This window comes from Fonsecaea pedrosoi (assembly GCF_000835455.1).
Source record: "Fonsecaea pedrosoi CBS 271.37 unplaced genomic scaffold supercont1.5, whole genome shotgun sequence".
Classification (NCBI taxonomy): domain Eukaryota; kingdom Fungi; phylum Ascomycota; class Eurotiomycetes; order Chaetothyriales; family Herpotrichiellaceae; genus Fonsecaea; species Fonsecaea pedrosoi.
In genome coordinates, this window is record NW_013550611.1 from 4,050,894 (window position 1) to 4,073,319 (window position 22,426).

Sequence of the window (22,426 nt, forward strand, 5' to 3'; positions counted from 1 at the left end):
AACGAAAGTCAATCAGCAAATGATACACACAATCAAGCGTCATGAGAGTCTGAACTCACGGGAGACCCGGACCATACTGGGCATGAACAAGAGAATGACGACAACTCGAAGGTTGCTTCTCCAAAAAGACAGCGTTCGGATGAGCATAGTTGGTCGAGAATATTAAATATGCGGCTTCGCGGAACACCGGGAGCACTGTCAATCCTTGTCGGGGCCGACGCTGACAGCACTGAGAGCCACAACATGGCGAGAAGAGCTGTTTTCATCATTTTGGCGGCCGGCGTCACAATCTTATCACAGTCTTCGAAGTGGAGAGAGGCGGAAAGGATAAAGAATGATAGTATGGGAAGGGCAGCAAGGGATGGAGAAACGATAGGACGACGCAGAGGTAAAAATGCGCGACGGAATTCACTAAGAAGCCAAGGTTGAAATGGAACTGCCAGACCTTGTATAGCCGCTAGACCTTCACTGCACGCACCTACCTGTTCACGAAGTGTTGGCTCCAGAAGTAATCACTGCCACTTGTTAGACCAAGAAGGAGCTCTCTTGAACGAGTAAAAGGTAATGGCACCTTCCAATGAGCGATGGGAAGATCATTCCAGATAGCAGGAGCGTTGCCGACGATTTTTTTTAAAGATGATATGTGTGAGTTGACATCGTTACTTTTCCAGAATCGTTCTCAGGGAATGGGATGCGGCACATCCACGAGGCTGAGCTTTTCCCAAAACAAAGGCAAGGCTGGCACAACGCACTCAAACTTCCGGAAAGCAGGTTGTGAAGTGCCAAGGCAATACCAAGGCGCTAGACCAGATGAACGGAACTGCCCTTTTTCCCGATCCGAAGTTGGAGTGGAGCACTGTGACGGGTTCTTGGCAAACGGCCCCAACGGGCAAGGCAGATAAACTGCGTCGAAAACTCTCAGACTGGCTATCTTCAAGTCAAGTCTTTGGGCATCCAAAGCAGCACTCGCTTCACACGGCTGGCACCGTACCCCGTACATACCATTTGCTGGCTCGAATGAATATATGTCAATGTCTCGCCTAGTTCAGGTCTTGCTTCTACTGTCATGATGTGTTTCACTCTGGTTGCTCAATTCTGTTGCGGGAGGCTGGGGATCTTCAGCGGCTTCTGCCCACACCCACCAACCACCTCACCATCATCCATGAGCACAACACGCTCAATCCCAGCCTCACCTTCAACGCTTTCTTAATTCTCCGGTCTCCTCGTTAAACTTACGTCCCTGCTTTCTTCCACCGTTGTTAACGTGCGTCTCTTGAGTTTTACCGCTCGTTTTTGGGTTTGCGCATCTTTTGCTTACTGCCCGCTCCCAAAGTAATGAACTTGGTCACTGATCCAGACGCTCACCTCCAATCAGTGAAACGAACAACACCTCAATATATCAAGTCCGACTCTCTCAAGTCCTCCTCCGCCACCAACGAATACTTTTCAGACTATGCCTCCGAAGTCGCCAGTCAAAAGTCGGACGATTCCAAAGCAAGCTATGAAACGCCGCCCTCACGGATTTCTACTCCGCTACAAGTACAGCACAACCCTGTCGACTCCGAGATGACACTTCCTTCAAGACCCGGCGCAATCCAGCCGGCTCCTCTGAATATTCGACACCACCAACCCGTAGGCGCACAGACAACGGTGCGGCTGCTATCCAGTTTCGACGAGATGAGCCCTCCGACTCCTGGGGTCGATGATACACCGTATATCCGATTCGCCATTGAGCAATTGACAAGAGATGAGGATGTCACCGGCCGAGGCAGAGATAGCACATTTCCTGCTCCGAATGCGCCTCTTCCCACACCTTCCATCAAGCCCGAGTTCGACGAAAGCCCTCGTGCGCCGACACCCTCTCCTCCTCCACCAACGCCGCCCCCGCAGCCTGCCTCACCCCGTCCGCCCTCACAAACAAGCCTCCAAGAAGTCCTTATTCCAGTTGATCTTTCGAAAGACCTTCGTCGGCGACTTGGCTTTGTACCATTACCTCTACGACTTCCAATTCTTGGTCTATTCTTCTTTCTATGCCTTTTAATGATCGCCGCCCTAATATTCAGCCTGGTCTTCGCAGGCACGAATCACGCACTCTTCAACTATGACGGAAACACGACACCACGATACTTTGTCTTCCAGTATCTACCACAACTAGTTGGCATTCTCTTGATGCTGTGGCTTTTTGTGATTGAAGCCGCAGTGTACAGATCTCTGCCTTATTACGGCATGGGCTCAGGTCGTCGCAACCACTGGGCTTTGCAAAACATGCGAATCCTGCCAGCAAACTATCTTCTGCCGGACCTCACTTTCTTCCGCAATGGGGAGCCCTTGCTGGGTATCACATTCCTGATCTTCTGGATAACGAGCTTTACTGTGCCGCTCCTCGCGTGTGTCTTCCAGACCCAGTGGATTACAGATGACGGGCCAGCACGTTTCCGATGGACCACGGTCAGAGGGGTCGGCTGGACCCTCGTGGCGCTGTACGTCCTTCTTGGCTTTGGACTCTTGTATTGCGCATTTCGCTTTCGACGGCGGAATTCCAACTTACTCTGGGACCCCTGCTCGCTCGCCGATCTGATCTGTTTGTTCCGGAGGTCGAACGTGGGTTCCGACTTTGAGCAAACCGAGATATCACCACAGCCAAACGGCCAAATCCCACCGAGAAATCTTCGTCTGGGTTTCTTCACCACATCTGAACGACCGGAAGTATTTCATGGCGTGGGAGAAGAGTATGCGCCCGTCAAACGCCTCTCATTTCTGCCCAAAAATCCAAAAGCTGTCCATGGCTTGATTGAGCAAGGTGATGTTGAAGCTCAACGGTATTCTTATGGTTCCGCGTTCTCACGCAATATCCATTCGCCTTTTGTGCGATACCGGTGGACGCCCTGGTACCTCCGTGATTCATTTGTCTTGGCCTGGATTGTGGCAGCTATCCTGATGGTCATCGCCTTTTTGGTCGTCAGCTTTGTGAACAAAGCAGTTGAAGATGGCTTCCGGCCTCTGCTCCCATCTTTGACGGATTCCAGTGGCTTTTCACCAGCCAACTTCCTCTACAGTTTCCTGCCAGCTTTTCTCGGTATGGTGCTGTTTCTCGCTTGGCAACCGATTGACATGTACTTCAGAGCGGTCCAGCCATTCCGCAACCTCTCTCAACCTAATGGTGCTACGGCACGAAACTCTTTACTGCTCGCATACCCTTCCTATGGACATATCCGTGTCATTATTCGGGCCCTAGTCAATCGCGATTATAAAGTCGCATATATTACGTTCATCTCAATACTCTCGCTCTCTATCCCGGTGCTGGCTGGTGGAGCGTTCACTGCAGTGTTCTTCTCCGCGGACAATCAAGTCAGGATGGTCGCCAGCATGCCCGGGTACATCGCATTATGCGTGCTGGTCACCATTTATGCACTCTCATACCTAATAATCTGGCCAACTCGGAAGCGATATCTCCCTCACAGCATCGACACCATTGCGGCACTATTGAGTTGGCTCTATGCAAGTCCACTGCTCGGCGACGTCGCCCTGCAAAATATCGGCACAAAAGCTGAATTGGCGGAGACATTGACAGGCCCAAAAACTGCTCTAGCGTCACTGACTGGTGACACGGTGCTGGAAGAGAAAGGCCGTCGTTCAAGGCGTGCTGTCCGCCGCCTGGCTCACGACGCCGGGATGAGGTACGCCTTCGGAATCTTCGTTGGTCGGGATGGCAAGGAGCATCTTGGTATCGACCGCTTGCAGAGGCCTGGTAGCCGAGAAATGCTGGTGGTGCCGACTTCGCAATAGCACTGAGAGAGCGCTGGCAGCGATGGATTAACGGCGATGTACAGTATGATGGACATGCAGATTCCGATTCTACAACGATGCGTTTGACAGTATACGACTTTTTATACTTGGATATGATGGGGTCCGCCGCCAATGTGCGGACCAGGTGCACAAAAGTACCAGAGACGATATAATGGAGATGGCTTCCTCCTCTTAAACAGAGGATGTGGAATATGGACGAGGCTAGATGGGAACAACGAAGACATGTCGGTTCACACCATAGATTTTTGTACAGATACAAACAAGATACCCAGCCTTGATGCTTCAGGGTAATTCCTCCAACAGACTCCTTTTTCACGCTGTTCCTCCTGTTTACCTTTTGACTTCCGTCCCGCCACGGAGTTGATACACCTAGTCCATACATCTCTTTCTGCAGAGAATGGTTGTAATCGGTATGCACATTCTGTCTCAGCTGCCACGAGCGGGACTTGGCAGTCGACTATTTTTGCTTGCCAGCGGCTGCGATGACGAACTCGACCACCTGCCGGCCCCAAGCTTCTTCATTGAAGATTCCGGTCCCCAACCCTAAGACGGGGCTGATGTGGTTGTGGCCTTCCATCTTGAGGACTGTCAAGTCGTTGGCCACAGCGTCCGTGCCGATCCATTCCTTGACAAAATCGTTCTTCGAGGTCAGTATCTCGTCTTCCGGATCTAGTCCTCCATATAGCACCATGACCGGGATCCCTTTCAGATCACTGACAGAGCCGTCTCCCTTGCAAGCTCTTAACAGCCCTAGAGGGGAATGATTGGAGACATCGTCCCCAAAGTACGCCTGAAGAGTCTTCGCCCTCTCTGCAGTCGCCCGATCAAAGTGGAAGGGAGCCGAGAGGAAGATGACACCTCCCAGCTTCACGCCTAGAGTATCTCCTGTGAGTACTTTCTGTCGGTGTCCTCGAAATTCAGAAGCGAAGAGATAGGTTGCCAAGTGAACACCTCCAGCCGAGTTACCCATGATAAAAAGGGTTGTGGGATGTGATGGGTCATGGTCTATATTCGCCTTGATCCAGTCAATGACCAGCTCCAAATCCTGACCCCCGGAAGGGAATGTGGCATCGTGGGAGATGAGTCTGTAATCCGGAATGACGACTTTGATCCCCAGGTTTTGGGTGAAGAAATGGCCCACGTTGGCACACGTTGGCATATACCAGACCGTCGGGCAAGATCTGATTGATCTTGTCGCCTTGGACGAACCCTCCACCGTACAGGAAGATCAAGACAGAATGGCCCACTTTGGAAGGTGTCGTCTCGGCGGGAGTGTAGAGATCCAACTGTTGGCGCGGATGCTCTCCATACCGGAACGTCTGGCGCGGTGTTGATTTGATGATGTTGGCTTGTCTTTGCAACAATGGCGTGTAGAGCTGGTAGGTGGGCAACAAGACTTGGAACAATTGCTTTACCGAGTTGTGGTAGATTGTTCATTGGGGCCTCAGTGTTTGCCAAGTGAATGATGGGCGTATGAATCTGGCTGGTGTCCGTTTGACGTCCGCGTGATGTTGTCTTTACCTGATGGCCCTCCTCCAATCGGTAGATGGAATCGGCAGAATGTGAAGCCCAATTACCGAGTGAACCCACTTACTCGGCCACTTACTTGCCATCCACAATCCCAATATTTCCCTGCCCCCGTGTAGCACCGTCGCGTCTGTGCGCGATACTCTTTCCAAGAACAGCTGGCGCTGACAATCTATGAGAAGAGGAGATCAAGCAAGGCGGTCGACCCATACAACTGTGTCTCACACACACACACACACACACACACACACACACACACACACACACACATATATATATACATGGCAACGGCCATGCGGCATGACCCAACATCTGAACACACCGACGGTCGAACAGATGTGTTGAATATCACAATCGTGGGGGCCAGTCTAGCAGGCCTGGCCGCCGCCATCTCCTGTTCTCTTGCAGGACATACAGTCACCGTCTTTGAGGCGGCTAAAGAACTCGCCGAGATTGGTGCAGTATTGCAAATCACGCCCAACGCCTCAAGGTTGTTTCGAGAATGAGGTTTGGAAGATTCCGTCAGAGTCGTCGCTGCGGTGCCGACAGTTCTAGCTGTGCATAGGTACAGGGATGGCAAGATTCTGGCAGAGCAAAGAGGTTTCGACAAGATCGTTCAACACAGATATGGTCTTCCTTTCTTTGACATCCACCGAGTTGATTTGCAGAGGATCCTGTATGACAGGGCCGTGTCGCTGGGAGCGAAGGTGCAAAGACCCTGAATTGAAGGAATGGATTGCCAACCCACAGGTCCATTTTTGGATAGGCCCGCACTCCCGCGCCGTGGCATACTCGAACAGAAGCAGCACCACGTACAATATAGTTCTGCTTTGCTCGGATGACCTCCCTCAGGGCCTCTCACGAGCGACGGGCTCGGTGGATGAGATGCGGGCCCTGTTCTCTCTCTGGGATCCCATCCTCACCCGTTTCCTCGAGCAGGTCGAACAGGTCGACAAGTGGAAACTCATGCATCGGCAGGAGCTGGAGTCGTGGACGAACAAGGACAAGAATTTCGTCTTGCTGGGCGATTCCGCCACCCGATGCTGCCCTATCTCGCGCAGAGAGCCAACTCGTCGATCGAAGACGGCGGTGTCCTCGGAAGGCTGCTATCGTATGTGAGGACTAGGGAGCAGTTGCAGTGGGCGATCACCCTGTACGAACGTCTTCGCAAGCCGCGCAGCGAGAAGATCGCCCGCGAGACATTTCTTCAGAGAGAGGCGTTCCATTAGCCCGACGGTCCTCAACAGCGAGAACGCGACAAGATATTCGAGTCGCAACTAGGCAAGGAAATCTGGCAAGTTCCCTGGTCGATGGTCAGCGAAAACTCCTTCACCCCAGCTACCGGGAACTTCGGGACGGCACTGATTGATTCGATCTAGGACGTGTCCAGAGCCCCAGCCCTGGCTCTACGGCTACGATGCATACAGAGAAGCCGATGAGGCAGTCAAGTCAGCACCATATGAGCCATCGTTGACGAGCATCACGAGCTCTACGCCAATATACCCGTGAATATCCTTTCTTCGCAGACGAGGGTCATAGTGGTAGGAGATGGCGGTAAGGAAGATCATGAAAGATACGGCGACTCCAGCCCATCTCATCCCATATTGACAGTCTTGGGGGACCGTACAACCGACGCGCGAACCGACCTTGATGCCATATCCTCAAACACGACAGAAGATGGCATTTCCCCCATTTCAGGTGCTAAGTTGTGAGGGCAAATCAATATCTTGAAGTAAGAAAACGCCCAGTCCTGCTTCTCTACGAGGGCAAAATTGCAAAGACAAAGCACACCTTGAAAATGACAGAGAATCACAAGGTTGAGGGAGAGGAAAAAAGGAAATCCTGCATTGACTATCTCTTCTTGGGACGTGTCAGAAAAAGACATCCGCGTCAATATCTCGCCTTGCTCTAGAAAATCCAACGCCCCACGATCCTTACTCCCAGCGGACAGAAAAGAAAATGGGTTTCGAAATGTTCCAGGTCCCCAAGACCAAGGAACCAGACACATCCTACCGAGCACAACTCTCAATGCATGACAACCCCGACCCGTGGAGCGACGGGATGGTAAGTGTTTGAAGTGCCAACACCGCCAGCTCCTCCTTGGCCGTCATCCTCGGGATCCTCTTCTTCATAGTCATAGTCGTCTCCCTCATAGTTTTCATCCTCGTATGTGTCGTCGTACAGCTCATCGTCATCGTCGTATGGTCCTTGACCTTGGGCGGATTGGGCAATGCCCCCTGCCACGCCGGGGGCCGCCATGTGTGACATGGCGCGAGGAGCTCCTCCTACTCCTCCTGCTGCCGCTGCAGTACCTTGACTCATAGGCGCGGCGTGGTTGCCGGTGGCAGTAGAAGCTCCAGTCTCGTCGACATCGTCGTATCCGAGGTCATCTTGATCAGCTTCGGGGTCGTCGAATCCCGTGCTGGCTTTGCCTGCTGTGGTGCCCCCGTAGGCGGTGGCACCTGCTTCTGGATTCTGAGCTGTGCTGTAGGTTGTATCCTCGGGGTATAGTTCTGTGTCACCCGCATATTGCCCGGTTTGATCTGCATATTGTCCCGTCTGGTCTGCATATGTACCTTCCATACCTGTGCCTTCCATACCTGTGCCTTCCATACCTGTGCCTTCCATACCTGTGCCTTCCATACCTGTGCCTTCCATACCTGTACCCATCCCGGTGCCATAGTCCGGGGGCATACTCCCGTACGCGGGGTTTGCTGGGGTCGACGAGTGTGGCTGGAGAAATTGCCCAGCGATTTGCGGAACGACATATGGAAGGGCTTGCCCGGCGCCTTCCGCCAGAGGATTTAGCCAGCTGGGTCCCCCCGAGCGAGGAGGTTGTTGCTGGCCATAGCCGCCGTCTTGCGGAAGCCCTGGTAGATCGAACCCCGGATCATTCTGTGGCTGGTTTCCGGGAAAAAATTGACTTGGTGCTCCTGACTGCGGATGGGGAGTTTGACCAGGTAACCCCGGCTGCGTATGAGGCGGCTCACCTGGTACTCCGGATGGTGCTTGGAGAGGTTGAGACGGTGTGCTCGACGGTCCAGGGATGCCGGCTGGCGGTTCTACCGGCGCTCCTGGTGCCCCTGGTGGTGGTTTTGCTAGGCCAGGTGCGCTAGTCGGTAGACTCGCTGGTGGTGCTGCTGCCGGTGGTGTTGGCTTTGGGGGAGGTGTGGGAGGTGTGGGCTTCGTGGGAGTCGGGGTTGTATGAGGAGCAGAACTCGCGGCGGGCTTCGGAGCTGCTTTAGGAGCAGGCTTTGCGCCGCCCAGCTTCAGGTGAAATCCTTTGGGCATTGTAGTAGCTTAATTTGGAGAGATGGGAACAGGAGAGAAGACAAGATGTGATCTGAAGGTCTCTGTGGAAGGTAGCTTTTCTCTTGCCCCGTCGGGGTCTAAAGTCATATAAAATCAATTATATACATATTCCCAAGCCATCCCTGCGCTCGACTCATTTCCTTTCGTGTTGCAGGCACACACGTGGTCTTCTCCTGCGGCTGGCCAGCTAGCCACGCTCACCGACGTAGAGCTCTTGGAGGCGCAGTCTCCGTCCGGACCAGGGTTGGGCCTATTTAAGTCAAGCGAGCACTGAGCTGTGTGGCAGGGAGATACGGACCACGGTCTGTGTGGCCTCTCCTAAGTTGGCTTATGATTATAAACGAGGGCCAAAGGCCTTTAGGGGAATTTGTCCGGGGTTGAGTGTGTGGTCATGTTTGAGACTTTAGTGGCTACAACACTTTTCGTGGATAATGCTCAAGGTAAGCAGATCGCCATATTCGGGTGGGTATCAGAAATAGTTAATGTAAGTAATTATTCGATACAGGCTATTTTCGTGCCTGGGGACCGGGGAGTATTGTGCCCCCAGCAAACTATACCTGTATCATACACGTGGAATACGCATTATTGGTTGCCTTGGCTCACTGTGGACATCTTCTGTGGATACAATGTGCCGCCTCGTACGAAGTTACAAAGTACTCCACTCAGCTCGCCCCTCTCGCTCCTTTATCTTCCAATATGGAGCCAAGTGGGAGAGAGCTTTGACCCGACCTGATATCTACCCTGCGCATAGTGCTTATACCGCCACAGTTTACTCCCGTGTAGACGCTATGGCAAGATGGCAATGCTCTTGCCGCCTTCTTTGTCATCTGCATCTACTGTAATCATCGGCCAACAATATGCTCAGGTCCCCGGCCTGGCCAGATCTGAGTAGATGGATGTCGAAGGGGGCTTTGATTCCATTTTTCCCTACCCGCCGGCCCCCCCTGCGCCCCTCGTGACTTTCGCCTTGGCCTGACAAGAAATATTACCCCCTTTGGATGTGACCATCGCGTGCACGGCCCCAATCCTGCTATAGATTGTGGTAAACAGAGGGCAAGCTTCTACTCAGCTGAATTTTCTTTAGCAACTCTTGCGGGCGAGTTACTATTTTTTGCAACACGGTTCAGCAATCAAAAAGTAGACGATATAAAGACACCGAGGCTCTCCTTGGCAACTGAGCAGAACCAGGTCGTTTATATCAAACTGCACCACTTCTCCTCTTCCAATCTTCGCCAATAAGTTGTTTCGGCTAGTCTTTGCTTTTCCTATTTTCAATTTCATATCAGTCCCCTGTAGTTACCAAATACTCCACACATCATGGGTCTTGACCACATCATCGGCCTTGCCGAACACGGCTTCCAAGATGTTGTTCATGGTGTTCACGAAATTGCCGATGCCTTTCAAGATGGCTTGGGTCTTAGCCACAATGGCGAGGAAGAAAATGGTCACGATGGTCACTATGATCAGGACGACGACGGATGCCAGGAGGAAGGGGACGATCAGTGTGCCGAAGATGGCCAGGATCATCAGGGTAAATACCACCACCACCACTGGAGCCATCCTGGCGACAATGATGACTCGATGAACCATTGTGAGTTGTCCCGAGGAATCTGTCGATGATGAGTATTTTTGTCTAATAACTTTACTTTTAGATGGGGACGAAGACCAGAGTGATGAACATGGTGACCAAAGCTGGCATCACCACGATCACAATGGCCACGACCACAATGAGCATGGTCAATACGACGAAGAAAATCAAGAGGGTCATAACGAGGAAGACCCCAACGGTCACTGGAATCATCACGGTGGACATGAGAGCGACCCTCACGGTTACTACAATCAACACGAGCATCAAGATGAGCATGATCCGAGCCAGCCTGGGGGCCATCCTGATGGACACGAGCATCAAGATGGGCACGACCCGAGCCAGCACGGGGGTCACTATGGCCATGAACAAAACCAGCATGGTGAGCAAGACCCAAGTCACCATGAAATGGGATCGGGTCATAACGATGACTGCCATCAACAGCAGCATGATAACAGCAACCACCACGACCCTCAGACGCAGCAGCATGACAGCAGCAACCACGATGATCCTCATAAGCAGCAAACAGGTGGTGACGGTTGCCACTGCCCTCCACCATCCGATGACCATGTTCACCAACACCAAGAACAACAACCACACCACCAACAAGAACAACAGCAGCACGAACAACCACATGGGCAACAGCACGAACACCAGGGGCATGATGACTGCCATGACGAGCAACAGCAGCAGCATCACGGTGGCTCTCAACATATGTAATACAGTTGTATCGCGGTTACGGAAGTGTCGGGAGAAGTTGGGGGACAATGTGATATTGAATGATGGTGGAGAGCAGGGCTCGCTGCTGCTGCTGCTGCTGCTACTGCAGGGAAATGGTTGCTTGATTCAGCATATAGTAAGCGGGTTACTGGTACTTTCTGCAGGTGTTTTGTCGTGTTTTGGTTGTAAAATTGGCAGTGCTTATACTCATTCATTTATCCATATCCAGAGCCTCAAACCCTCTACCTTTACTTTTCTTCTCACCAACCATCTGATATCTGGCATGTCTGTCAGTCTTGGCTTACTGACTACTACTGGCAAGGCTGGTAGTCCCGATATCTCAATCTTTACAGCTTTTCACCTTTGTAACGTTCCAGTAGGCATGTTTACGTCCTGTCAATTTCATAGTCAGATGGTATTTATTGGAAGGATTCATGTAATCCGAGATCATGTCAGATGTCACAGACTCACAAGGATCGAGTCGTAGGGCTATCATTACTCTGGAGTCCACTGCATTGTATTCCGAATCTCCGGTAAAAAGCGAGTCTTCAATATCCGGGCAGGCTGAAAGACATTGCCTCCGAGTTCAACACAGCTCAGATCCAATGAAACGCCGTCTGCAGATTGGGAATCGTGGGTAGCGCCCCACTCTGTCAGATTATTACACCGAACGTTGCCGAGAACGTAGATATGATCGCCATAGTGTCGCCGGAGGGCGTCTGATGTGGGAAGATGTAAGATAGTTTGGTGTGGAAATGTGGTACCCGGACACCATGACTGTCGTCCTTCGGCGAGCTGGTGTGCAGGAAGGGGTGGAGCTTTCATGCGTAGAATGGTTGGCGGTGCATCTGACTGTCCTCTTCAGCTCCCGAGCATGAGAAGTAGCCATGATCTAAGCAACCTTCCCGATATAGAGGCAGGGGTTTTACTAACCAATCGTGTAACAGACTGTAATGACAAGGGAGAGGAGGGGGCACGCCAACCAGGCCTGGGTGGATCGACCACCCATGCAACCTCTCTGAGCCTCGGGGGCCCTTTTTGTTCAGTGGCCAGAGACGAGGCACAGCACTGCTTAAGTTAGTACGTGGAGAGGCGTCCCGTACCGGTTTCCCCTCTACTTTACGATTTCAGTCTGAGAAAGATAATCACCTTTGCAGAGAAAGGGTAGGAAGCTATTCAAAGCTCTCTACCGCGTACCTAGGGCCACTTCGTGTACTAAAATTGGTTGAACTCAGCCTCCGGTGCCCGGTCCCGACTCACCTCACCTCCCTCCCCCCCCGCCGTATACATAGAGCACATCCATATACAGGTCGAAGCCATCCTGGCAGAACCAAGAAATAAAGAAACTTCCTCCTCATTCCACCGTCCTTTTCAATCCTATCTATCAGAATTCCACTCGTTAAAACAATTGCTTTTGGCGTGTGTGTCAGTCCTTGTCTGCGTTTCCTTGGGCCCTGTTTTGGCGACTCCGACTCTCCTTTTTCGCTGTTTTCCTAGTCTCCCACACATTCCCTCAATATGAACGCAGTATCAAGTATGAGCCAGGGGATGGGCTCGATGGGCTCGGGGATGTCACAGTATTGGAAGAAGCACATAGCCGGTAAAGTCACAGTGCCTCGCTGTGTCATGGTCAATGATATGCTAATGCGTTGCGTTAGATAGTGTTTGGCTTCGCCTTTTTGTATATCTGCTGGGCGCTCTGGCGATTCTGTTCCAAGGTAAGCATACATACCATTTCATTGTACCTCCCCCATCATGAACCGAACATGATACTGACTTCTGGGCAAAGCTCTTGTCATTCTGGGCGACGTACCTGGAGCACAAGGTTCGGGGAGTGGGACGTCGGGATACTATCTTTTACAATTCAACTCCGTTGATGGACTGGCAACAACCCGGTTACGCATCGGATATACAGGTTTGTGGCTCCCTTTGACGCAAAAGAATGAGAAGGGCCTGGAAACTCACCATGTTCTGTAGCAATGTGCTGTTCGCTCTCAAGTGGTCCGGAGCACTGCGCCATCACCGTCGGCAAAGACCACGCTTCCAGTATCCGATACCTGTCCATCGGGACCAACAACATCTACGACTTTGAATCCTTACCTGCTAACCAGACGCTCAACTCGGTGTTGTTTGAGGTAGCAGCATCCCTGCAGAATGATGTCTTCATTGTCTTCCCTGCTATCCCCGGCATGTTCCTGGCACTCGGAGTCATCATGTTCGCCTTCTACGGCGCCCTGAACAAGCCTTGGGTCGGCCCAGCATCATCATGGAGACAGTCACAACGGAACCGACGACTCGACATCCTGCGGATCGTCATGATTGTGCTGATCGGACTCTCGGCCATCTTCGCCTTCGCCGCGGCAGTGTCGAACTCGCAGATGTTTGCGGCGGTCCAGCTCGCCACGAGCCACAACGAGCAAGCCCCTGGCATCTTCCAGGTGACCAAAGGCAGTGCAGCCCTCGCACTACACTGGCTAGCGGTCATCTGGACCATCGGCTTCTTGATTGGTATCATCCAGACACACGTCGAAATCAGCGCCGTCAAGATCAAGGTCAACCCTAGCGACACGGCCGGCACGACGGGTGGCAGCCAGTTCCAGGCGAATGGCAGCACAATCGAGAGAGCGTCACTCCTCAAGGATGCGGAACCTATGGCGATCAACCCAGCTGGTCTGGCTCCGCAAGTTCCCAATCCCAACTCGACCAACGGTGCTGGAGGGGCTGGCGGACCCATGGGTGCACGAGGCGGTATGAGGGGCGGCGCTCGAGGAGGGGCCATGGGAATGCGGGGCAGAGGCGGCGCTATGGGCCGAGGGCGAGGCATGTAATACGACTACCGCAGCTATACCAATGTGGGCCAAACTTATTTTGGGGGTGTATCTTATGTTTGTTTTTTTTTGGCGGCGGCGGCGGTGGCAGCGGCGGCGACGGGAATATTCATGGCAAAGTGGCTCCGAACGGCGACCAGGGGGTGGCAAAACACACAAGGGAAAATGTGCAAGGTATATTAGATCAGCTTCCACAAGGAACCGAAGCTTATACGAATTCCGTAACAGACGGTACATTCCAGTCAAGCTGAGCTTGTTTTTTTCCCCAGTGCATCTAAGCCTCGTGTCTGATTTGTTTCACCATCAGAGTAAAAACACCCTGCCCCATCTACTAAGCACAGTAAGTGTTTGGTGTGCTTTCAACATTGCTGATTTGTATGAAACAAACGACATGGTGAACTTACACCGACAGCAGTTTCGGCCTCTAAGGTGTTGTTTACACACACCATGTAACTCCGTGTCTATAACAGGTCATTGCGCGGATCGCAAGCTCCGGTAAATGGAGCATCTTGTAACTGCCCTCCACAAGGAGTGTTACTACTTTGTTCATTTCACCAGCCCATTGTTCCCTCAAGCCTACAGGCTGATACCCCCCATTCCCCGTAAGTCTGACTGACGGTGGCCAGAGAGGCACTGTCAATGAAGGGCATTGGGATCTGTCTGCTCCTGGTGCCCGAGTATGTAGAGAGCTGCAGTTGGATCGCTTCCCGATTGAACCGATCCTACTTGGGAATACCTCGGGGAACTAGCGCCCAATGGAGACTTTATTTCTGCTAACGCCGATCAGCTGGCCACGACGGTTAGGTTCGGATAAAGAAACGGCCATCAATCCAAACATATCAATCATCCACTGAAGCATCTAGAATCTCACTGAGAGTTTTGGGAGCTTGTCAGACGAGGACAGGAGGGGAGGGGGAGGATGGTGGCTTGCTTGTCGCTTACTGACTGGCCGAACGAACCAAGTGCGAGGTGCGAGTATTTACGATGGAGAGCCATCATGAACGCTGTTGGTTGGATGGCACCAACACCGGGTCTGACCCGCTCGCCGGCGGCTAATAGTGTGTGTATGTGTGTGTGTGTGTGGTTTCGAGGGATCAAGTGATGCACGACCTATCAAGCCTTCGTTGCCTCGTGACTTACGTTGACCAGCCCCCGCTGCCGAGAGATATGTCGGAGTGCTTAATCCAGGTTGAGTAAGGAGCTAATAAGAGCTAAGACAAATAGTCAAAATGATCCATGTGTGTACTTGTAATCAAAAAAGACCAGAGACGGCGCTTATACCGAGTTCGGTAGAGGCACTCTGTATATTATTACGCGCTAATCCATATCGGGAAGTTTATACTATTATTCTCCCGGGGGCCAAACTCAATCGTCATTAATTGTGGGGACTTGCCCTGTTTGGAGGACCTCTCGATCAACCTACCATGTACGGAGGGGGTGGGAGGGCCACATGCCCCCCTGCGCCTTGCCATACCTCCGATTCCCCCAAAAGTTCTCGAGCCCAGACCCATGGCGCGCTGCCCCCAGATAAGGCCTGCCGCATCAATGCCTATTTTCACATCAGAACGACTTACTCGTACTGGGTCGGTTATGGGTACTGCATCTATGGAAAGCAAAAAGCAGGTTTCTGCTTCTTGTTTTTTTTCTTGTTGTAATTCACTAACGGCCCACCGCCCGATCTTACGCCCTATTTTCTTTCCCACCTTTGACTAACTTTCGTCCTATGGGGCAAGGTGGCAGTCCCAGTGTGAGCCCACCCGCCTGGTGTCCGCAGGGCGTCGGTCTCGCGTGTTTCGGCGTTGCGGACCATCCCATGTATGGCCACGTCAGGTCGCTGTCATATCTTGGACATTCTCTGTCGGGCGGTTCTTCGGGCGGTTCTTCGGGCGGTTCTTCGGGCGGTTAACTCCGCCGCATTATCTGACGAAAAGTCATCCCACTTCACGATGCTCGGGCCTCGTGACGAACACATTCTTCCTCCTGCAGTTTCGGAGTCATGTTCCTCATTCGGCCACTGACTCATTGAAAAGAGAAAAAAAAAAGCATGGAAACAACCCTTCCAAGATAGAGACGTTTATAGGTCATTCTTCTTCTGATACGGGCAAAGCGCCCTTCATTCCTCTCGGGGAGTCTAGTCACCAGTACCGGGTAGTTAGCCAAGCTGTGATCGGCAATGCCCCAGTTTCAAAAACGAAATCAGACAAAAATAAACTCCAACCTTCGTTCCCCTCCCTCCTTTCCCAAACCCCCGCCATAACTAAACATTAAATTTTCTTTATCTAAATTCTTCGCCGTAGCCATAATAGTCATCCTCGCGATCACGGTCGCGGTCGCGCGGGTCCACCAGCATCCGCCGGGACGAGAAGCCGTCCCAGTAACTCGAATCGGGAGGGCTCATGTAGTACGGGGCCTTCCTCCGCTTGAACATGACGGGGGGCATGTCGTATGCTTCGGGCTCTCGCAGTCGAGTGTGAGTTCGCCGGCTAGGCCCGACGCAGAGGGTGATGCTTGACGTCAAGGTCGAGATGAGAAGCAGCGCGACCGCGATCCACACCAGGGCTAGAAAGGCATTGCCTTGTTTGGCCGAGACGCCAATGTCCTCGCCGTTGGCGTTGACGCCGTTAACGACAATGGTGATAATAGCCGTCGTGATGCCGGCACAGATTGTCAGACTCAGTAAAGCAAGCTGCATTGGTCCTGTCAGCATTGTGTCTGCCCAGGAAGCCGGAGGACATTATCACTAGGGAGACCTACCACAGATGTGATGAGGAGGAACTTGACGGCCGTTCTGTTGGTGGTGAACAGACACCACAGCGCCGCCAGAGACGCAAGGATCAGGCAAGCAAGACCAATGATAAAGAATACGACCATGGCCGACCCTGCAGACTGTGCATACACAAAGGCACTGGTGATGCCGTTCGGCCAGTCCAGATCGTCGAACGAAATATCCTCCCCGAGGGCGCTGCCGAGGTCCTTCATGGCTTTCTCCAGGATATCAACGAGGTCGAAATGCCGCGTCAATGACGGCTTCTCGCACCGAGTAATGACAGCGTTCGCATCGTCGTCCTGGTACGACGGCAGGTAGCTGCCCTCGCAGTAGTTGATGACATAGACCGAGTAGTATTCGAAAACATCCAGTTCAGCATACCCCACATTGAGGGTCCCGTTGACGACGGCAGTCCCGTTTACCGTGAGGACGCCGTCAACGAACTCGACACAATTACATCCGTTGCCGGTGCCGTTATTGAATTTGGTATGTGCTATTTGTGATATGTTGAGCTGGATTGATTGAGAGGTCAGCTAACTTATCGGAGAGAGATTGGAAAGCATGATGCAACAACTTACACTAAACATATCAATATCGGCCAGTGTGGTGGTGGTGTACCCGGCCAGCAGACATACGAAAGTCAAGCCCGTGGCAGCGAGCGCCGAAAGCAGCGTCAACAACGGGGAGACTCTCATGGTCTACCCTGGCCTTTGCCCAGCCCGGCACAAAAGCAAGTGGTATAACAAGTTTGTGAATGGGACAGGGTGCGGATACAGATGGCGGACTGGCTTCTTTCTCCCGCCGGGTTGTGTAAAGAGCGTGTTTACCGTGTTCAAGGAAAACGCCGAGAAAAGAAAAAAAGAACTCGTAAAGAGTGACTGATAGGTGCTGCAAGAGAGTGTGAGCAAATGCGAAAAGAATGGGCAAAAGTGAGCACCCCGACCACGATTAAACTTAAGAGAGAGACGGTCAATGCTGTATTGCCCCCAAAGGGCTATGGGTTATGGGCTGTGTAGATGGGGGGGGGGGGGGGGTTAGAAGAGAGACTATGACAAGTGTACAGCCTTGAGACGGATGCGCGGTCTAGTCAATCCCCGGTCCCTTGTACGAGGAGGTACAGCTTGTACCCATCATCCACTGGGCCAGTCAGTCAGTAAGTCTGTCCGTTAGTCAATCGTTGTGCCGATCAAGGGGCCGATGTCCTTTTGCCGCGTTGCCACATGAAGCATTAGTCTTGTCCCCCGCTTTGCCCAAAAATACATCCTCCTACTGGCGCCACCTGTAATCAGTAGATATGGTGAGATGCCTTATTTAAGCTGACCCCTCTCTGGCCAGTCAGGATACACTACTATAGTTGCAGCTTCTAAATCAGTTGGCCGCAATGGAGCCAACCCTCCGTGGCTTGCGCCACATTCACTCCGGTACTTACCTTTTGTGGCCTGGGGAATATTTTCTGCCCAGCCTATCAGCAGCTCTAAATGGTTGCAGGGGTTTGAACGAGGTAGACATTTGGAGTTGCAATAACGGCGCTTGGCATACCCGTTGTCTTCTGTTGATATCGAGTCTCGCGTATGGCACAGAACAAAGAAGGTGAATCAGAATCAGTATGAGTAGCATTTGGACTATCTTCAAGGACTAACATGAAAGCCTCCCTAACCAGATGTTCGACTTCTTGTCCTACGCCAGCTTCGACGATCTACATGGTATTCATTCAATCATCAAACAGAGCCCCGCATAGATCCAAAGAAATAGTTTTGATACCAAGGTTTACAAAAATGAGTGTTCTCCTCCGCGGGCATGTTACAGACGACATGGTGCATATTCTCCGTCATGATGAAATATAATGTTTAGTTCCCTCCCGGCATAACGTAGAACACCAGTAGACACAAAATACATTTGACAACCCGTTAGTTCGCCTCGGTCCTGGCTTTGGGTTCATTACGCTCGTTCAGGAGACGGAGCTAGAAATCCTATACCCCTTCCTCTCATCGCATCGTACCCAGCTATGGGCGAATTCCCGGCGGCTGAAGGAGATCTGTTGAGGCTGATGTTGGCCGTCAGATTGGGACTGCGAGGTATTGAGCGCGAGCCAGCAGGGGGGACAATAACGGGCGTGGTCGGTCTCGCGCGGTCTCTTGGTTTGCCAGGGGTTTTCCAGAAAAGATTGTGGAAGAAGGACTCTGTCGGAGTCGGTGTAAGGGCAGACTTGGTGTGTTCAGAATCGACGGGCTTCACGCTCAGGCTCTGGTTGCGGTTGATGCCCATAGCCCGCGACTCGAATGGGAAGCCCGCGGGAATCAACGGTGTGCCTGTGCGAAGCACTGGAAGAACGGCAATATTTGGGGTTGGGGGAGACAGCGGTGGAATGGGAAGTAACGGAGGTGTGGGAGGGACAGGGAATGTGTGGGTGATGGTCCTCGTCGACGAGTGATGGTGGTCGACGTGGCTGCTCGAATGATGTGATGATTCAGAGTCCCTCCTGGAAGCCAGCATTAGGATACAATGGATCAAACACGGCGACAATGCCTCACCTTACCAGGAGTTGCTCCCATAGTATTGCTGTTGTTGATGATGGTCGGACTGGTAGTTGTTGTTGCCCTGAGAGTAGCCATGATGGTAGTTGTTCTCATACGATGCATCATATTGGCTTCCATAGTGATTTTCGGAAGCACCGTAGCTGCGATCCCCCCCATGCATGTACTCTTGGCCCTCATTGTAGTGGTTGTGGTAGTACTCTGGTGATTCTTCCTCTTGGTACCAGTAGTCGTCCTCCCAGTACTCATCATCGTAGTCGTAGTCCCCTCCATAGCCCTGACCCCATCCATCATGACTGTAGTCATTGTAGTCGTCGTCGTCGTAGTCGTAGTCGTAGTTGTGGTTGTGGTGGTAATAGCTGTAGTCCATGGCGACGAAAGTCAGATCTAGACTCGTCTCTCGATTTGGCTTGTGCAAAGAAAAAGTAAAATGTCCTGTTGGATATGGATAGAAAATGTACCTTTTTCAATGACGTATCTATACGAAAAGAATGTGTGTTGGCCCTGAGATTGTGGTTTGATAAAGAAAAGAGTGACTATTATGCAAAGTAAAGCACCCTTCCCACGGCTGTCTGACCTTGGACCGAATGTGATCTATTTCTACTGGCAAAGGACGGTGCCTCTCGGCCCGACAGACATGTACACTACCCTAAGCCAATTGAGGCATAGGGAATAGCCAATGGGTTCACGAAGGACACCCGTATGCAGCGTGGCTTGCTTGGAGCACCTGCTAAGCCTCGGGCACCTGGCACCGCAGATGGACATGCCCAATATTAGTGACATTGGTGATAATGGTGACATTGGCTGAGAGGGGCATCCACAACCAGGTCGGGTAAAAACCACTCGGGGTCCTGACACAAACTCGGCTTAAGAATAGAGTATAAGCTTTTGACTTCGCCTTGACCCATAAGCGAAGCAGGAGGAAAGGGGGAGGGGGGCAGTATAGCCCAAAAGGTACGCAGCTTAGCTTATCCTCTTGTCGCCGAGGACCCGCAGCTGATACTTGGCCAAAGGAGGGGATTTAGAAGAGGGGTGGATTGGCTGGGTCATTACATTCTATTTCAAGGATCCACTATATGATTACCAGACACGCTCGGAATAATGCTGACCTGTAACCAGTCTGCCAGTCTGCCAGTCAAAGCCAGTTGTGTTGCATGGCGGTGGATCCTCTGACGGCTGCCCGTCCCGCGAATGGTATAGACTTTGCTCCACTCTGTAACCTTTTTGTTTGGCAATCATCCTAGCCAAAAGCGTCTTGGGATGGATGGTCGTTTCTTCCCGGCGGACACCGGCGGACGCTCAGCATGTGAGTAAAGCGTTGGAGGATGACATTACTGATTTCCACCCACTCCGGGCCCCCCAAACCAACTAATCGTAATCACTTGATCTAGAAGGATCTATTATCTCATGTCAAACAATACCATTCTCGATATTCTCTCAGAAAAGACGTGCTTTGAACTGCGCAAAACAAACAGACGCTGGATTGGTTCACCTTCCTATACAAGTACACGGCTGAAACACGTTCTAACCCCTCTACCGCTCCCAAAAGGCACTGGCCTGGCCAGATCCAATGGTGGGAATGTATAGGAAAGGATCTGGTTTCTGCTCTGCAGCCAATCCCCCTTTGTACTGCTGACTCAAGGGGTTAAACTGGATGTCAGGGTGCCTCGGTGAAAGTGGCGGCGGTGGTGGCAGGCTCTCGTCCTCGTCTTCGCAGGTCTCGTCTTCCCATTCCTCCTCCTCTTCGTCTTCCTTCCCTGACCCGACTCGATCAGTACTAGTTCGGGGGCTGAATGTAGTCGTACCCGCACGTCTCATGGAGGGAATCCCATCTTCTCCTCTTTCCCTGTCTTTCTCTGTTGGCTCCTCGTCCAAAATCGAAGGAGGCGGCCGGTATGGCACGTACTGTGTCTTGGGGCTTTGGTTTGCAGCGTAGCGTGGGATCTCAGAATATCCGGGCAGCGCGTCGTTTGGTGGTGGGGGGAGGAAAAAGAGGTTGTCTTCGGGATGATGGCGCAGTTGGGTTTGCTCTTCGTAATTTGGGAGCTGATCGTCATCATCCGGATATGCAAGGTCTTCCAGAGGTTTACTCTTTTCCGGGTCTTGATGCTCTTGATGCTCTTCATGTTCTTGCAGATGGCCGTGCTCTTCTTCCAGATCTGCATAATGGTCCAAATCTGCGCCATCATGCTCTTCCCAATAGCCATGCTCATCCATATCTGCGTAGTGGTCCAAATCTTCGTGTTCATGCTCATCCAGATAATCATGCTCGTCCAGATCTGCATAATCGTCATGTGCATGGTCTGGGTCCTCGTCGAGGTATTCATCGTCCAGGTCGTAAAGAGCGACTTCATCGACGACCTCCTGGTTTTGGTCATCTGAGACAAGTCCGTAATCCGGCTCTTCATGCCACTCACCTCCTGCTCCGTCTGTGCCTTGGTGATAGTGATAGTTCTCTGCACCTGGATCCCAGTCGTTGTACTCCTGATCGTAATACTCATCGCCGTACTCTTGGCTTTCGGGATACTGGTGGTTCCCGTAGTTGTTGCTGTTGGGACCGTTGTAGGCTGCCCGTGGATAGCTGCTAGCATCGGTGTTCTCAGCCTCGCCCGTTGTATATGTCTCGTTGCCGTAGCTGGACGGGTCGTCCCCATTGTATTCGGTGTACTCTTCTCCCTCATACGTCTCATCGCCGTTGTCTGGCTCATTGTATGCCCCCGACATGTAGGGCTCTTCATAGTAATCCTCCGCTGCGGTCGAGGGATCGTACTCAGCAGGATACTCATCATCATAGCCATTGCCGTATTCATATTGGTCTTCTTCATATTCATGTTCTTTGTTCTCTTCCGCATGTTCTGTTCCCGCGGCATACGACTCGTTGTACGCGTCCTCCTCGTAGTATTCGTAGCCATTGTCCTCTTCCTGCTCCGGGTATTGTTCTTGTTCTCCCGGCGTCTTGTGGTCTTCGCCATGGTCATGGTCACGGTCATGGTCGTCGTCGCCAGCCTGCGAGGATGCGTTCCCCTCCTTCTTGCCGCCGAGGATGTAGTCGGTCAAGTGTTTGACGACGCGAGATCTGTCACCGCTGGCAACGGCGTCTAGCAGTCGCGCGTATTCTTGAATTTCATCACGCCAATCCTCGTCGGGCATTGCTCATTTTGTTGAATTCTCGTGGAAGCACTGCACATTTCATCCTGCCCATGCACGTACGTTAGCAAAAGTTGGGGCTCCTTGTACCGGGGACAAGGGGACATTCTTACGCCGGAGTTTGGAGTTGGACATGGTTCAGAGATGTGGGAGTTGTTCACGTAAGGGCGCAGAAGTAGGTCGGGATGGTAACTCCCTG

General features: G+C 52.1%; 9 protein-coding genes across 9 annotated transcripts; 3 read left to right on the forward strand and 6 right to left on the reverse strand.

Annotated features, from left to right (window-relative positions):
• Positions 1–1,335: 1,335 nt before the first annotated feature.
• On the forward strand, positions 1,336–3,786 carry Z517_08946 (uncharacterized protein; the record flags this gene model as incomplete). Its single annotated transcript, XM_013427460.1, has 1 exon — positions 1,336–3,786. The coding sequence occupies one exon, from the start codon at positions 1,336–1,338 to the stop codon at positions 3,784–3,786; it is 2,451 nt and encodes an 816-aa protein (XP_013282914.1).
• A 478-nt stretch (positions 3,787–4,264) lies between these two features.
• Z517_08947 (uncharacterized protein) lies at positions 4,265–4,966 on the reverse strand (the record flags this gene model as incomplete). The annotated part of the gene is made up of 1 exon (XM_013427461.1): positions 4,265–4,966. The coding sequence occupies one exon, from the start codon at positions 4,964–4,966 to the stop codon at positions 4,265–4,267; it is 702 nt and encodes a 233-aa protein (XP_013282915.1).
• A 661-nt stretch (positions 4,967–5,627) lies between these two features.
• Z517_08948 (uncharacterized protein) lies at positions 5,628–6,453 on the forward strand (the record flags this gene model as incomplete). Its single annotated transcript, XM_013427462.1, has 2 exons — positions 5,628–5,790; positions 6,020–6,453. The coding sequence occupies 2 exons, from the start codon at positions 5,628–5,630 to the stop codon at positions 6,451–6,453; spliced, it is 597 nt and encodes a 198-aa protein (XP_013282916.1).
• A 906-nt stretch (positions 6,454–7,359) lies between these two features.
• Positions 7,360–8,625, reverse strand: Z517_08949 (uncharacterized protein; the record flags this gene model as incomplete). Its single annotated transcript, XM_013427463.1, has 1 exon — positions 7,360–8,625. The coding sequence occupies one exon, from the start codon at positions 8,623–8,625 to the stop codon at positions 7,360–7,362; it is 1,266 nt and encodes a 421-aa protein (XP_013282917.1).
• A 1,214-nt stretch (positions 8,626–9,839) lies between these two features.
• Z517_08950 (uncharacterized protein) lies at positions 9,840–10,236 on the reverse strand (the record flags this gene model as incomplete). Its single annotated transcript, XM_013427464.1, has 2 exons — positions 9,840–9,911; positions 9,976–10,236. 2 exons carry the CDS (start codon positions 10,234–10,236, stop codon positions 9,840–9,842), a joined length of 333 nt encoding a protein of 110 aa, XP_013282918.1.
• Positions 10,237–10,325: 89 nt separating this feature from the next.
• On the forward strand, positions 10,326–13,779 carry Z517_08951 (uncharacterized protein; the record flags this gene model as incomplete). The annotated part of the gene is made up of 4 exons (XM_013427465.1): positions 10,326–10,947; positions 12,610–12,669; positions 12,741–12,866; positions 12,929–13,779. 4 exons carry the CDS (start codon positions 10,326–10,328, stop codon positions 13,777–13,779), a joined length of 1,659 nt encoding a protein of 552 aa, XP_013282919.1.
• Positions 13,780–16,054: 2,275 nt separating this feature from the next.
• Z517_08952 (uncharacterized protein) lies at positions 16,055–17,241 on the reverse strand (the record flags this gene model as incomplete). Its single annotated transcript, XM_013427466.1, has 3 exons — positions 16,055–16,465; positions 16,534–17,058; positions 17,125–17,241. The coding sequence occupies 3 exons, from the start codon at positions 17,239–17,241 to the stop codon at positions 16,055–16,057; spliced, it is 1,053 nt and encodes a 350-aa protein (XP_013282920.1).
• A 1,243-nt stretch (positions 17,242–18,484) lies between these two features.
• Z517_08953 (uncharacterized protein) lies at positions 18,485–19,450 on the reverse strand (the record flags this gene model as incomplete). Its single annotated transcript, XM_013427467.1, has 2 exons — positions 18,485–19,025; positions 19,083–19,450. 2 exons carry the CDS (start codon positions 19,448–19,450, stop codon positions 18,485–18,487), a joined length of 909 nt encoding a protein of 302 aa, XP_013282921.1.
• Positions 19,451–20,613: 1,163 nt separating this feature from the next.
• On the reverse strand, positions 20,614–22,230 carry Z517_08954 (uncharacterized protein; the record flags this gene model as incomplete). The annotated part of the gene is made up of 1 exon (XM_013427468.1): positions 20,614–22,230. One exon carries the CDS (start codon positions 22,228–22,230, stop codon positions 20,614–20,616), a length of 1,617 nt encoding a protein of 538 aa, XP_013282922.1.
• Positions 22,231–22,426: the final 196 nt, after the last annotated feature.